At 39.4% G+C, this 16,992-nt stretch overlaps 1 protein-coding gene across 1 annotated transcript in view; it reads right to left on the bottom strand.

Annotated features, from left to right (window-relative positions):
- The window catches only part of LOC105393051 (cGMP-specific 3',5'-cyclic phosphodiesterase), a 92,332-nt gene that overhangs the window by 19,133 nt on the left and 56,207 nt on the right, over positions 1-16,992 (bottom strand). The window contains exons 3-4 of the mRNA XM_011564763.3: positions 10,349-10,462; positions 8,364-8,481 (exon numbers count right to left, since the gene is read on the bottom strand). Coding sequence (XP_011563065.3) covers positions 8,364-8,481; positions 10,349-10,462 — 232 coding nt within the window. The remainder of the gene's footprint in view (positions 1-8,363; positions 8,482-10,348; positions 10,463-16,992) is intronic.

Genomic DNA, 16,992 nt, shown 5'->3' with positions numbered 1-16,992 from the left:
TTGCCTTATGCATTTTTGTTGGATAAATATATTTAATAAAATAAATATTATATAGGTTTTTGCTCACGTGATGGTTCAAGGTCCAAAGCTCGGCGTGGAGGGCCCTCCCGATGCTTGAGTAATCCGTTTTAATCTTGAGGTTCTCACACACAAAATCACATGTCCACTTATAATCGTATACACAAATATAATGCCTAATAGTAGCTGGTAATATTTAACCGAAAATACAAATATTGCGAATATCGAGACCGCGCCGAAAAACAAGAGCAGATAACCCGACGAGAGGCTGCCAACGACTGAGTAGGCTGTCAAAAATAAAAGAACCTACCCACATACAAATATAAGAACCTACCCACATACAATTATTAAAGTGTTCGTCGGTACCGAACATTCTCCCGCCTAAGCAGTAACCGCTGCTTAAAAATAAATAAGTATACAAGTATATACGTAAAACCGATTTTTTTTTGTAATTAGTCTAAAGGCAGTCTAGATAGCCTACCTATTGCCCGCTTGAGCGTTGCTCCATTTGCAACCCGAATATCCGCTAATCTGACCACACCATCCGATCCTGGGTAGAGTTTAATTATCCGACCGCGATTCCGACGACGTTGTCCTCTTTCAGCAGAACTAAATCACCTTCCTTAGGAGGAGAGGTGAAGTCCGTCCATTTGACCCGCTGTTGCAAAGTGTGAAGATATTCTAAGTGCCACCGATGCCAAAAACTTTGTGAAATTTGCTGTAACAGCTGAAACCGACTTAATCTATTCATCTTCACATCTTGCAACGGATACTCCGGTAGAGCATCCAGCGGATGACCGATAAGAAAATGACCAGGGGTCAATACCTACAGATCATGAGGGCTTGAGGAGATGGGACACAAAGGTCTAGAGTTCAGTACGGCCTCAATTTTGCAGAAAACCGTGCTAAGTTCCTCAAAAGTTAATTTTGTTTCCCCTATGCACCGTTTTAAATGAGTTTTCGCCGATTTAACCGCAGCCTCAAACAAACCACCCCACGATGGACAAGCTGGAGGATCAAAAATCCAAGTAATACCGCGCTTGGACATATTATGACCGATATAATTTTGATTTTGTTCCAAAAAACGATAAACTTCCCTTAAATAATTATCAGCACCCTTATAATTAGTGCCACAGTCCGACCGAATAAGGGAGGGCAAGCCGCGCCTTGACACAAGCCGAGACAAGGCGGCAATAAAAGCCTCAGTAGATAGTTCCGAAACCAACTCCAGGTGAACCGATTTTGTGGCCAGACACACGAACACGCATAAGTATGCTTTGGTGATTTTCGGATTCCGTAACTTATGTGTTTTGACCTGGAAAGGTCCAGCAAAATCCGTACCGATACCTTGAAAAGGTCTAGCCGAAGTAACGCGATCACGAGGCAAATTACCCATCAATGGCTGAGTCGTCAGGCCTTTCAATTTGTAACATTGAATGCACTTAAAAGTGACATTCCTGACAGCTCTCCTAGCTGAAAGTACCCAAAAACTCCGTTGTAATATAGCCGTAAGAGCATTTGGTCCCGCATGACAATTTTTCAAATGCAAATCCAAAATTAAAAGTTTTACGAAATGTCCCGATTTTGGCAGAAGCAAGGGATGTTTTGCTTCTAATCCGATCTCCGCATTTTGGAGCCGACCGCCAACGCGCAACAGTCCACGAGAGTCTACGAATGGAGTAAGACTCCTTAAATTGCCTCTGATCTGCTCGCCGTTACCTAGAGCTTCAATTTCCGAACCGAAATGTTTCTTTTGAATCAAACTGACCCAACAAAGTAAGGATTCTTTCCTTTCTGTCACCGTTAAATATTGCTTTGAAATCCGATTATTTTTATTTTTACAATTATGAATAAATCTCCGAATCCAACCTGTAGCCGATATTAATTTATCAAGTGAACTATATCTATCTAAAATCCACTCAAATTCCGAATCCGATTCCGTTTTAGTAACTGCACAACATCTAATACCAGGCAGTTCCGAAGGCCTCTCCACCTCGCGAGAGGGCCAGGCGGACTCATGTTGAGTGAGCCAGGCAGGTTTCTACCACAATGGATGAGAAAGTAACGTTGAAGCCGTTGACCCGCGTGAAGCGACGTCTGCCGGATTCAAATTCCCAGGTACATGTCGCCAGGTCATAGTAACCGCAGAATTTTGAATTTGTGAAACTCTGTTAGCCTCGTATACTTGAAGAGTATGAGGTGATGTATTAATCCATGCCAAAGAAATCATACTGTCGGTCCATCCAACTATCTCCTCAAATTCAACTGATCTTTGAAGACAAAGACTCACATGATTGAGAAGCTTAACCAGTAGCACGGCTCCACACAACTCCAATTTAGGAATGGTGGGACGTGTCCTGAGAGGGGCGACCTTGCTCTTAGCCATGAGCAAGTGTACCGACACCGAGCCGTCTTGGTTACTTGATCGCAAATAAACCACTGCCGCAAAACCTAACTCCGGAGCATCACAGAACCCATGTAATGAGTAGCTGCTTGCAGGCTTAGTCATAGTACATCGAGGAATAGCCAACCTTTTAAGGTTAACCAAGTCTTCCCGAAACGCTTGCCACTCACGCAACAAATCCGAAGGTAAAGGATCATTCCAATCGAGCTTGTTTAGCCAAAAACGCTGCAGTAAACATTTAACCCAATACACTACTGGGCAAATCCAACCCTTAGGGTCAAATATCCGGGCAACTACAGATAAAATAGATCGTTTAGTGTCCGAACTCGATGCACCAAGATTTAGTTTATAAGAAAAGACATCTCGAACCGGATCATACAAAACGCCGAGAACCGCAACCGTATGGGGATTTTCCGAATTTTCAAATAAGAGAGGTAATTGTTTATGATCATCAGGTAAACCTTGTAGAATTGCTGAGCTATTTGAAATCCATTTACGGAGCTCATAACCACCCGATTTCATTAAAGTAATGAGTTCTTGCTGAAGGCTCAACGCATCAGATTCCGAATCCGTACCAGTGATTATGTCATCTACGTACACATCTGTTCTTAAAACCGCTGCCGCACGAGGAAGGCTTTCACGCTCTTGCTCGGCGAGCTCCAAGATTGTTCGATTAGCAATGTACGGGCTACACCGCAACCCGTAAGTGCTAGTAGACAACTCATATGTGAGGAGAGGCTGATCAGGAGACTCCCGCCATAATATAAGTTGGTACTTCCGATCCGATTCGTCTATTACTGTTTGCCGAAACATTTGTTTGACGTCACAAATGAAAATAATTTTATGTCTCCGAAAATTTAATAATATGTCCGTTATGTCCCTTTGTAATTTAGGACCAGTGTGAAGACACTGATTCAATGATACGCCCGTAGATGTGACGCAACTGCCATTAAAAACCACCCGAATTTTGGGCACGTCACCCGAATATTTAAAAACCGCATGATGTGGGATAAAAATGTGTTCCTCGCCCGATTTATAATTAAATTTTGAAACCGACATATGTCCCAGTTCTTCATACTCCCGCATAAAACTGATGTACTCCTTTCTTAAGACCGAATTTTTCATAAGCCGTCTTTCTACCGCATGAAATTGTTTCTCGGCTATGTAACGAGACTCACCTAACACTGGACGCGAGGAAACAAATAAAAGTCGAGTAGAGAACCGACCGTCTGATAGCCGATGTGTATTTTGCTTATAAAGCTGTTCACACTCCTCATCAGCTGGGGTGATCTGTGAAACCGATGGAGGCTCCTCAACCTCCCAAAACTTTTGTAAAGCATCCGAAAGTGATAAAGCAAAAACATCACCTGCTGGCTCCGAAGTTACGTCAAACGAATGATCAATAGGTCCCAATAAAATGTAACCAAATACCGAATTATACGCCGTTAAACCGTTTGTACCTAAAGTAATTTTATCACCACCGACTAGTGAACCGTAAACATCCGAACCGAGTAATAACTCAACTGGTTTGGACTTATGAAACTCTGGATCAGCTAAGAACAGTCCTTCACATAAATTTAATACCGATTCATTTAAATTAAATGTTGGCTGATTACCGACAAGATTCCGTAAACAAGTAACCGGAGTGGAAATAACCGGAAACCGCTTTCCCGAAGGTGAAAATGAAACACAAGACCGACCGAAAATATTACCGAGTTCTAATCCTCCTACCCCTCTCACCAGCTCATCCGTAGGTTCTAACATTAATCCTAACTTCCTAGCTAAATTTAAGGTTATAAGAGAGCCTTGGGATCCTGCATCTAATAAAGCCCGAATTTCAACAAAATCATCCAAGTTATCACCATGCACTCTTACAATAGCCGTAGGAAGTAAAATAGTTTTATGTTGAACAGGTGATTGCAATGGGTAGGTAGGAGCCGTATCCTATTGTCGATCATTACAAGATCGCTGCGGCACCTCACGTTCGCACCGCTGATCCCTTCGACCATCACCGTCACGCTGAGGGTGATGAGAATAACCGTTGCCGCCCACTTGAGCCACACGACGCGGGCTCCACTGGTCGTTCCTCCGACGCTCTGGGGACGCGGCGCGAGCCGGTGACATCCGAGGTGAACGGGTTCGATTCCCGCCGCCGCCGCGACGATAAAACTCCGCGCTCCCGCCCGCACGCGGCGGCGAGCGTCTGTCCGATGCACCATTATTCACACGAGGCTGTGCAGTGCCTACCCGATTGAAACACAGCAATGGATGGTGCTTCTGGCTACCACATCCATCGCATTGCGGCACCTGGCGGCAGTCACGGTAGTGATGACTAGCCAAACAGAAATAACATAGCCGCTTCCGAGTAACAAATTCCTTCCGAGCTACGGGTGTAAGTTCCCTGAACCGTGAACATCTATTCAACACCGAGTGCGACGACTCACCACAGTAAGCGCAGCACGGGACTTGCGCTGCCGCAACCGCATAATTTTGGTGGCGCCGTGGAGGGCGCTGGTCCTCGCGATTATTATGAGAAACAAATTCTCTCTTGGTACTCTCCAATAACCGACATTCTGTTTCTAAAAATTCTACCAACTCCGAGAATGTTGGTATAACATCTGTTTCCGTACCGTATTTTTGTTCGAACCGAGTTTTAATTGATGGCGGCAATTTAGTACTAGCAATATACGGTAGCAAAAAGGACCATTCAGCTACAGGGAATCCCAAACGTTCCAGCGAGTTTGTTGCCATAATTAATGGATTTAAAAATTGCTATCGCAATCCGATTAAATTTGACGAAATAATTGGCAAGTTCATAATTTGACCGACATGAATGTCCGCTAGATGGCGGGAATTTTGGTATCTCCGCATCAAAAGGTCACGAGCTGTTTTATAACCAGCATCCGATATTTTATTATGTTGAATTAGCCCGCGAGCCTCACCAGAAATGCATGACATTAAATAAGCTAGTTTCTGTGAGGGTGACAAATCCGTACGATTATCTACCAAGCTGTCAAATAAATTATTAAATCCGACCCATTGATCCAAATCACCCGTAAAAATAGGTAACTGCAGGGTAGGTAATCTCGACACCAAAGCCTCTGAGTCGAACCTGTGTCCGTCTGACCGCGGCTCCGACTCGTCCGTGGAACCGCTCGTGCTCCGGCGTTGTTTTAATTTTTCATACATTAATTTGTCAAAAGCTTCTAATGCCCTCACATACTCCTTACGTGCCGCTTCTAAAATTTGATTTTCCGAATTATTTTCCGGGTCCGCGAGTTCAATTATTCGTTGATATGAAGCTTCTAAACTCGTAAATTCCGTATTAACCGTTAACAGTCGAACAGAGACACGGTTGACATGTTCAGGTCGATCCAGCAAGTCAGCACTGTCAATAAGCCATTGAAGTTTTACTTTAAATACCGAAAACGATGCTCTCAAAGCCATATTACAATCTTAAACAATAAACAACGCAACAATACCGAACTCGATGGTCGGTTATGAATATCACCTCACTTTATAACGTCAATATTTACTAACTCCTGAAATTTATTCAAATAAAACTTTATCCCGTATTATAAGTATAATATTTACTATGAAAGTAACCAGTTATCTTTAATCAAAAAGCTATAGTTACTAAGAAATCGAAGTTACAAAGTGACTAAACCAACCGCCATTTAAATTCACAATAATATTAACTACACTTCAATATTACAGCCGTAAATTATTCAACATAAAGTAACTAGGTACTTTCTCAGGTCGAATCACCAAATCACCGACCAAATCTCACCACAGCAATACTGCACGATTAGTTAATAAATAGGTAAGTATGGTTAACTTAAAAGATAAATGATTCAACGCCCATAGCGAGCTGAGACAATATGGTAATTACTAACGTGAGACGTAATTGTACCTACCGAATATCTGAGTTACAATAATAATCAAATTATAGCCGTAAAGTTAAGTAGTTAGCAACCGTAGCTACCGTAGTACCTACCGTACGAAAACCACCACAAATATAAGTATTGACCGAACCGAAATAAATATACCTATACTTAGTACAATAGAAACTGTATTCCGAAAGTAAAATTATGACGTAGTTAAACAATATGCAATGAAGCTAACCGAATTGATAACGCGCCCTGAGCTAACCTCAAAAACTTACGTAACACGAAAACCTAATAATATAGCCGTATTAAAACCACGCTCTGCTACCAAAATGTTGGATAAATATATTTAATAAAATAAATATTATATAGGTTTTTGCTCACGTGATGGTTCAAGGTCCAAAGCTCGGCGTGGAGGGCCCTCCCGATGCTTGAGTAATCCGTTTTAATCTTGAGGTTCTCACACACAAAATCACATGTCCACTTATAATCGTATACACAAATATAATGCCTAATAGTAGCTGGTAATATTTAACCGAAAATACAAATATTGTGAATATCGAGACCGCGCCGAAAAACAAGAGCAGATAACCCGACGAGAGGCTGCCAACGACTGAGTAGGCTGTCAAAAATAAAAGAACCTACCCACATACAAATATAAGAACCTACCCACATACAATTATTAAAGTGTTCGTCGGTACCGAACATTCTCCCGCCTGACGCGGCGCGAGCAATTTTCATGATAACCAAAAGATTTCAGTTTTTAAGATAAACTTGAGGGTGGAATATTTGGGCTGCATATTTGTGAATTTGTCTTTATCTTATAATTTATAACGATACTGATAATATTATTTATTATTAAAAACATCACCCAAATTATAAATCTAGATTTATATTAATAGGAAGTTATACCTATAAGCCCTTAGTGCATTGTACTCATTCTAAATCGGTGACACGGCTTGGGTAATATAACGTGAGTCAAGCACAAAATGTACGTAAATCGACCAAGAATCATGTACCTACTTACACCTACTTACAGGTAAAAAATATAACAACAGAATTCAATCTAAAGGTGTCCCGCTTCACCTGTCCTCAACTGTACGATGTTTTCATTGAATAAAGTGGCAATTTCCTTTCGCACCAGCGCACAACGAAGACGTAAGATTTAAAAACCGGGAAGTGAGAATTTGTATTGTGATTTACTTTGTAAAGAGATGACATGTCTGTAGCTACAATGCAGCACGGTATCTGCTACTGGCTGCGAGCCAAGGAGGTATTTTGTAGTAAAAGGAAGTGGCCGGTAGGAAAGATGGCTACTAAAAAGATGGATATGGATGGTAAAAAATATGGCAGCCTTGTTTAAGCAAGAGACCATATGACTAGAATTCATACTAGTTCAGTAGAAAGAAGACAGCAATAGATTTCATCCAAATTTTTATTAAATATTTGGTGGACTCCTGACGTCGCTGTACAAATTTCTGACTTGCTTTCCCCGCGAAACTACACCTTGAAATATATAGTTTCCTGTGGGTATATTATTTATATATTTGTGTATGTATAAGTAGTATAACTATATATAAATGTATTATAATATATTATTAGAATGTTAGGTATAGGTTTATATAAATTTTTAATATATGTATAATTATGGTAGATTTTGTGTAGTTTTTTTTTGTGACATTCATTGATTGATTGTGATTTTTGTAATTTTTTTGCACTTCCCTACTTTCTGCTCCTGAACCTCCTGCAGGTTGACTGGTAGAGAATGCTCTTAGCATTAAGTCCACCTGATTGTACATCTACTTTTGTAAATTGTGCAATAAAAGCATAAATAAATAAATATTCTGGGATAAAACGTCCTTTAACGTAGATTGTTTTGTGTCCCACTGCTGGGCCTCCATATAACTGGCCACCGTTTATTTTATAAGATAAATCTTTATTTGTTTATGATCAAGTGCTTCTTCCTACCATATTATATGAAAAATATTTTGAATCCAGCCCAATAGTTTCCGGAGCTCATTCAATACACAAAACGGTCCTCCGAGCCTACTCACCGGTGTCCCTCGTGACGTCAAACAGCTTGGCCTGCAGCACGCGCTGCGGGGGCGTCCCCTTGGCCAGGAACAGACTGCCGCGGTCCGCCGACGTCAGCAGGCACACGTTCACTAGGATCTGGGGAGGAAATGAGTTGCTTTCAGGCCTAGGGTTGCAGTATTTTGCATTGCAGTAGATAGAGGTTGTGTGAGTAGGCACACGTTTACCAGGATCTGGGGAGGAAATAAGTTACTTCCAGAACCAGGGTTGCAGTATTTTGCAGTAGATAGAGCTGGTGTGAGCAGGCATACGTTTACTAGGATCTGGGGAGGGAATGAGTCACTTTCAGCCCAAGGGTTGTAATCTGGTGAGAGAGAGCGAGTCACTTTCAGCCCTAGAAGACTTCATCAAGGCTAACCAGAGGGGTATCGACGTGGCGGTCCATTGGGCCGCGCAAATGTGACAGTTGCCATTGACACGACAAGAAGAAGAAGAATTGCAATTGCAAGAATGGTTGCAGTCTGTTGATGTAGTTAGAGCTGGCATGAGCAGGGATATTTTCGCCAGGATCTCATGAGAAGATGGACACGTTTATGTTGAGGAAAAGGAAATTAGTAAGCAAAAGTTACTTTCAGCCCTAGGGTAGCAATGTGATATAAAAGCAATGTTGCAGTCTTTAAACAAATAACTGTCCCAGTCGGGAATCGAACCCGGGACCTTTGGCAAAGCAATTAATGCCACTACTTACACCATTCGGTCATCTTTAGAAAGACAACCTTTTAAATATATTTTTGAGAAAAAATACACACACTCTAACTACGAGTATACAGTTAGGATTGCGGTAAGCGTATGACGATATTATGATGATCAAAGTATTTTAACATGGTCAAGAGAAGAAGAGAATCCTAACTAATATTATAAATGCGAAAGTAACTGTGTCTGTCTGTCTGTTACTCTTTCACGCCAAAATTACTGAACGGCTTTGAATGAAATTTGGTATACATATGGTTTAGATCTTGAGAAAGAACATAGGCTACTTTTTATCCCAGAATTCCCAAGGGAAAACCTTTTAAGGCGACGCGAAGCTCGCGGGATCAGCTATATATTATAATAATTCCAGAAATAACTACAAAGTCTGCTGAAATGCCTATTAAAATCCTCATTCAGCCTCTTTTTAGTATCCCGAGGTATATCTTTATAGATGTTAATTTAAAATCAACTTTACGGCTTAGGGCGTAAACAGGAATATTGTTTGTACAGTGGCTCCCCGCTGAAAATGATACTTCGGATTTAATACCGCTCTTAGCACAAGTGCCGTAAGAGAGAAATTTGAACGGTTGAGTTTAATGTTATTTGTGTTTATCTGTACTCTTTACTACAAATCCACATTTTGCCAACGCTCTTCACAGTAAAATTGCTTTATTGCACAATAAATTGAGAGCTTAGATTAAATTATTAGACGGCAGAATTCACAAGTCTGTGGATGATTGTCAATTTGCTTTGAGTCGGTAAAAGCGTGTTTTATTGATAGCTAAAAAATATTTATTTAGAAGGCGAATTGGTTGATTTGTAATGTTAAATGTCAAATTTGGCATCTAGGTTCGTCTTAAAAGTTCTGTTATTCTATAGCATTTAAAAGAAAACAACGCGAGAAAACGTACATCGTCTAGATTCTAGATGCACTTATAGGTAACCTGTACCCTAAGGCTCAATATACTGCAACATTCAGACCGATGCTAAAGGCACAAATTTAATTTGAAACAATCGTAAGGATCCTGTCAGGGGACTTCTTTGCAATGAAAAAGTTCCAGTGACAATAGCACGAAATTACTCCTAAACGGAAAAGACTAGCTCAATTATGACTTCTTCAATATTAAAGTAGGTCTACATTATTAACAGCGCACCAGAATACTCGTATTAGCAACTAAAATTATAATTATATTGTTAAAATTTCTTATTCTTCTAATTTGCTGTCGGCATTTTGTAAGTAGAACTTTTTCCTTACCTTGTGGCACAACACGTCGATGTCCAGTTCATTGGCCACGTCCTTGATGAGGTCCATGAACAGGTCGGCCTCGTCCAACTGCCGCTGCGCCGACGCGCTCGGCGACCGCGACCTCTGAAGAAGAAAGTGTTCCATATTTGAAATTTTGAATTTTAATAAGTATGTGGAAAAGAGCTGGCTGGTTGGAGGGCGCTGTGAAGAAGAAAAAAGTCTGATTCTGAATTTTGGCGACCGCGACTTCTGAAGAAAGTGTTCCAAATTTGAAATTTTGACTGTTAATACCTACATAATAATTGGCCGCTCGGAAGGCGCTGTGAAGAAGAAAAAAGTCTGATTCTGAATATTGACGACCGCGACCTCTGAAGAAAAATAAGTTACAAATTTGAAATTTTGAATTTTAATATGTGGAAAAGGGCTGGCTGCTTGGAAGGCGCTGTGGAGAAAAAATAACTCTATACTGAAATTTAATTTTTATATGTGGAATAGGGCGGCTTAGAGGGAGCTGAGAAGAAGACAAAATTCCAACTTTGAATTATATTATATAAAGCTGGATTACCACTCACTGATTCATTGACATAGTAGTTCTCCCAGAAGGAGCCATTTTTTGATATGAAAATGTTTTACGGAAATGTACAGGGTGCTCGGGTGAGTAGAGAAAAACCTCGACTTTTTAAAAAAAGTTGTAAAAAAAAAAAATTTTTTTTGTTCCTCCGTTTTGGTGACCATACATTTTTTTATATTTCGAGGGTGTATTTAGAGTGTCTGACAGATTATAAAAAAAATATAAAAAAATAAAAAAACAAAATGGCGGCCGAGTTGCAGTGAGGTAAAGTTTAGGGCGTGTCAGACCCGACTTGAGGTGAATTGATCTCCCGGAAGGGGGGGAGGTGGGGGGATGGTGTTTTTTGCAAACGGTGGGGCACATGATGAAATTTATGGGAAAATTCCAAAAAATGTTTTTTTTTTTATTGCGGGGGGAGGGGAGATTTTTTTATAAAAACGTGTTTTTTCGGGGATTTTCAAAGCATTTTTTTATTGTGTTCGAGGCATTTGACAGGTTTGACTTGTATAGAGCGGTTGTGTATTTTGACGAGTAGAGTTGCCATGTGAAAAAAAAATCCCCATTTTTAGGGTAAATTTCGAGATTTTCCCCAAAAACATGAAAAGTAGAAATGGCCACTTTTGATTTTGAAATTTGATGCAGTTTTGTCGGAAAGACCCGTACTAATGACATTTGACCATTTTTATTACTTTCGACTGGCAACCCTGCGCGATAGGTGAGATTATATTTTTTCGGATTTTTTTACGTCGACCCAACTTGAGGTGAATTGATCTCCCAGAAGGGAGGCAGGTGGGGTGATTATTTTTTTTGTACACGGTCTGATGTATGGTGCAGTTTATGGGAAAATTCCGAAAAGTTGAAAAAACAAAATGGCGGACTGCTTTGGCGGCCATTTTGTAAAAGTGACTTTTTTTCCTGATTTTTGATTAGTTTTTTCACATGTTTAGAGTGGTTGGGGAGATTTGTCTTGTATCGCGCATTTGTGTAGTTTGTTGGGTAGACTATACCAGTTAAATAAAATTTCCCCATTTTTAGGGAAAATTTTGAGATTTTCCCCAAAAACATAAAAAATAGAAATAACCGTTTTGGATTTTAAAAAATGATGCAGTTTAGTCAGAAAGGCTCATACTAATGACATTTGACTATTTTTATTACTTTCGGCTGGCAACCCTGAGAAATACGGGAGATTATATTTTTGAAAAAGTTCGACGTCGATTCAAGTTGAGGTGAATTGATCTCCCAGAAGGGGGGGAGGTGGGGTGATGTTTTTCTTTGTACATGGTTGGATATATGGTGAAATTTATGGGAAAATTCCGAAATCTGCAAAAATCAAAATGGCGGATGAAGTGGCAGCCATTTTGTAAAAGAGAAATTTTACATGTTTTAAGGCTATTTCACATGTATTGAGTGGTCTGACAGTTTAGACTTGTAGAGCGCGTTTGTGTAGGTGAATGCATTTAGTTTTCTTATGAAATAAAAACTCCCCATTTTTAGGGAAAAAAACAAAATTTCCCTAAAAACATGGGATATTTTACATAAATATGCAATTTTATCGTTTTGTGATGGTCTGAGGGGATTTGAATGAATGGCGCGTTTGTGTAGGTGAATGCATTTAGTTTTCTTATGAAATAAAAACTCCCCATTTTTAGGGAAAAAAACAAAATTTCCCTAAAAACATGGGAAATTTTACATAAATATGCAATTTTATCGTTTTGTGATGGTCTGAGGGGATTTGAATGAATGGCGCGTTTGTGTAGTTAAATGCATAGATTTTTAATTTAAAATAAAAACTCCCCGCTTAAAGGGAAAAAAATTAAATTTCCCTAAAAACGTATAAAAAATTACCAACATTAGCAATTTCACCCCGTTGAAGTGGTCAGACAGATTTATGGTATATGGCGTTTTTGTGGAGATAAATACAAACAATAATTATTTAAAATAAAAACTCCCCACTTGTAGGGAAAAAATCAAAATTTCCCTAAAACGTAGAAAAAATTACCAACATTAGCAATTTCACCCCTTTGAAGTGGTCAGACAGATTTTTGGTATATCGCGCATGTGTTAAGATAAATACAAATAATTATTTATTTAAATAAAAACTCCCCACTTGTAGGGAAAAAATCAAAATTTCCCTAAAAACGTAGAAAAAATTACCAACATTAGCAATTTCACCCCTTTGAAGTGGTCAGACAGATTTGTGGTGTATGGCGCATTTGTGTAGATAAATACAAAGAATTATTTTTTTAAATAAAAACTCCCCACTTTTAGGGGAAAAATATTTTCCCTAAAGACATACAAAATGTAAATCAACTTTACCACAGTATAAGTGCCGAGCGCAGCGAGGCCATAGGCCTTCTACAAGCTATACCAAAATAAAACCAGCCGAGCGCAGCGAGGCATCCGACAAGTAACCCTGCCATAAAGGAAAGAAATCCGAGCGAATCGAGGCATTACGTATCATAATTATCAATATCAATAAAGAAAAACTACGGAAAAAGTCCCGTTTGAGAAGTGGAAAGCCGAGCGAAGCGAGGCAAAACAACCTTAACCATCAATCCAAAACCTAGAGAGCCGAGCGGAGCGAGGCAAAACTACTGAAACCAACATGCGAAAACCCGAAGAGCCGAGCGAAGCGAGGCTAAAGTACAATAAACAGCAAGTGCCTATGTAACTGCAGAGCCGAGCGAAGCGAGGCATAACAACCGAGACTACCATCCCGAGACCTGGAGAGGAGCCGAGCGAAGCGAGGCTAAACTACTTTAATCACCAACTGCCTGTTTAACTGGAGGGCCGAGCGCAGCGAGGCAAAACAATCCAAACCATCCTACCACAAACATTGAAGAGCCGAGCGCAGCGAGGCAAAACATTTCAAAACATCATACCACAACCACTGAAGAGCCGAGCGCAGCGAGGCAATCCAACTTAAGTATTTATAACCTAACCGTAAAAGAGGAGCCGAGCGAAGCGAGGCAAAACAATGCGAACCACCATACTGCAAACCCTGGAGAGCCGAGCGAAGCGAGGCAACACTACTCAAACCCTCGTCAACACAACTATATAACCTGAGAGCGGATTGTGGCTAAAAAATAACTTGTAAGACAAAGTCTTAGTGTAAGTTTGGCCGCGTTCATAGTTCCATACGTGTGCAACCAATTATGAATTAAATTTAAGTAAAACATGGTTCTATAATGTTAAAAAATGCACTTTATCCTAATTATACTGTGTCTTAAACAGCAAACCCACATAAGAAACTAATGAATAAAAAAAGCCTGTAAATTTCGTTGCTATGAAAAAGTTTCTTTTAAAGACAGAGTAAACTAATAATAGAGACGCTAGAAAAACGCGCGAATGGAGGTGACTCAGCTAATTTATGAGGTGTTAAAGAACCCAATATTTGTACACAAAACTATGTCGGCTCGATAAGTTAACGAAAGTAAGTAAGTAAAGTTTACGAAACAATAATACAATGAGCAGTTTCTCTACCTCATTTTTGTGAGGCGAGAGAGAGTAATTCACAATGAAAATAGTTTTCAAGGCAAATATTAACATTCCTGTGGTGATTTTTTGTGTAAAGCCATGCCAGAAAAATCCCTTGTATTATGGCAAAGTCAATACCCATTTCAAGGGAAAACTAAACCCCATAAAATATTCGATACTTTTTAGTCAAGTGAATAACCGTATCTCACCAAAATTCATACTGAAAACCGTATCCCACATAAAACTAAAATCATCAGTACGCCTGTTATAGTGAAAATCATAGTGAAAACAGTTTTAAGTCATAACAAAACGCAATAAAGATTTGCTACGGTATATTCAAGTCAATACCCTGCTGAAACCGAAATTCATACTGAAAACTGTTTCCCACGTCAAACAAAATCGTCAGTACCCCTTTAATTAAAAAAACATAGTGAACACAGTCTTCAAGGCATAACAAAACGCAAGAAAGATTTGCTTCGGTATACTCATGCCAATACCCTGCTGAAACTGAAAATCATACTGAAAACTGTCTCCCACCTAAACCGAAAGCATCAAAGCACCGCGCGGCTGCTTGCAGCCCGCGCCACAACGCAACCTCTAGTTTTATTATAAATATAAACCAATGTAAAAGCTCTGGCTGTTTAGAGGGAAACATTTTAATTTCTATATTTTAAATATTATTTAAACTACTCGTGATTCTAAGCATATTTTGTAGTATCAAAAGATAAATTTCCAACGTGACACTGACACATTACATAAACCTTTTGATACGAGCATAAACTTCAGAATTCCTTTAATAACAACATGAATAGTTAATCGTAAAGCTTTATTAAAATACCTCCCAGTCCACATGGCTGCAATATTACAATTTGCAGTCTAGAAATAAGCTTCTTTGAGCCGGCAGACGGAGAAATGCGACCGAGAAGAAAACTGCAAAGTACAGCCGGAGGGCTGATTACGTAGCTTTGTCATACTTAAGTTGTTAATCTCAGAGGGAAAAAGAGGGGTGTTATAAGTTTAACGTGTCTGTCTTTATATTTGTCGAATTGACGAGAAAGGGCAAACGGCTGTATCTATCGAATTACCGAGAAAGAAAAAACAGCTGAGCCGATTTTCGTTTGGTTTTTTAGGGTCATAGGTGTGTAATGTAGCCCCGAGTGTTATATTTTTTTTATGAAAACGGTTCAGCCGTTATGAAGTTATGCGACCGTTGATTAGGTTATTTTATGTTTTATATTCTAACTAGCCCGCGAGATCCGCTTGGTCTTAGTAACGAGGTTCCGGAATAAAAAGTGTAGTTTATAATAATTATGTATTAGACCTCGCACGAATCAGATCCCATCTGAAGGTATTTTGATAAATTCATTCAAATTCCTTCTAAATAACACTTTTTACCTTTTACCACCTACCGACGGAAAAAAAACCTACATAATTGTACCACACAAAGGTAAAGGAAATTTCCCGTCTGCTCATTGCATTTAAGGTATTATTGATTTTTCTCTTTCATAAGTCCCTGGTCGCCGGATGCCCGCTTCCAGTAAAAACATTTCTGTATTAATTTGAATATTTCACGGAGCTTTTTATGAAACCTGAAGAAAGTTCTTACGTATTGTTTTTAGGTATTTAGCTAATTAACTAATTAGTATTGAAGTGCTTACCTAACTATATCTATCTAACTTTTTTCGGTAATGATTATTACTTAGATGTTTTTTGTTACCAAATAACATTTTCGTCACTTCAGTATAGCCACTATCTAATCCGGATAGGCAAAAAGAGATCCTTTGCGGATTATCAAGTGACTGACAATGCGTCAGATTTTACTGGTCAAGTCAAGTTGACAGTTGATAGCTAGTAGGTTGGTAATGGTGAGGCCCCATTCATATAGCTATGTTATTTATTCTTCCGTAGATTTTTCAGGGTTTGTCAAAAATGTATACTGTAAACCGCACCGTAATGGGTCTTAGTCTTAATCTTGTAGAAAACGTATCTCGGTATTGTCCAGCCCTTGTCTATTGGGAAATTCGCTTAATGACGTCATTAAGCAGACAATCTTCAGATTAACGGCTTGCCTCTCTGAGTGCTGGAGTCACGGAATAAATAACAAACTTATTTATTACAGTACGTAACCACAGTATACTTTTCACACTACATTTAGTCTTATGTACACTCTAGGGCACAGAAGTGCCCCCACTATATCGCATGGGAAAATTCCACACTTTTGTATACATATAGGTTATTGCAAATTTCAAGAGTCACCTCCTCTTGGCTTATCACTTGAGTACAAATATAGAAAAAGCAAATGACTAAAAAGTTAGTTGGACTCCACCTATGATGTCTATTTTTATCAGACCGTATATACTGTTTTGCCAGGATACCTTACCAAGGACACATGGAACATACTTGGGCCTGTAAAGGTTTCAGTTTAATTTATTCAAACCTAAAACCTACTGGACCGAAAGCCATAAAACGTGGCCCGACATCGGCGCCCAAGTGGAAAAAATACCAACGGAAAGTCAAAAGCCTTTATAGCCAGTTACAACAATAACGTAAAAGCGGTTAGATGCCGCCATTTTGTTTCTGTTGGAACGGGAAAGAGTTTTTAAAG

The sequence above is a fragment of the Plutella xylostella genome, chromosome 26 (assembly GCF_932276165.1).
Source record: "Plutella xylostella chromosome 26, ilPluXylo3.1, whole genome shotgun sequence".
Lineage (NCBI taxonomy): Eukaryota > Metazoa > Arthropoda > Insecta > Lepidoptera > Plutellidae > Plutella > Plutella xylostella.
Note: the sequence above shows the minus strand (reverse complement) of the source record. Positions and strands in the feature narration are given on the sequence as shown.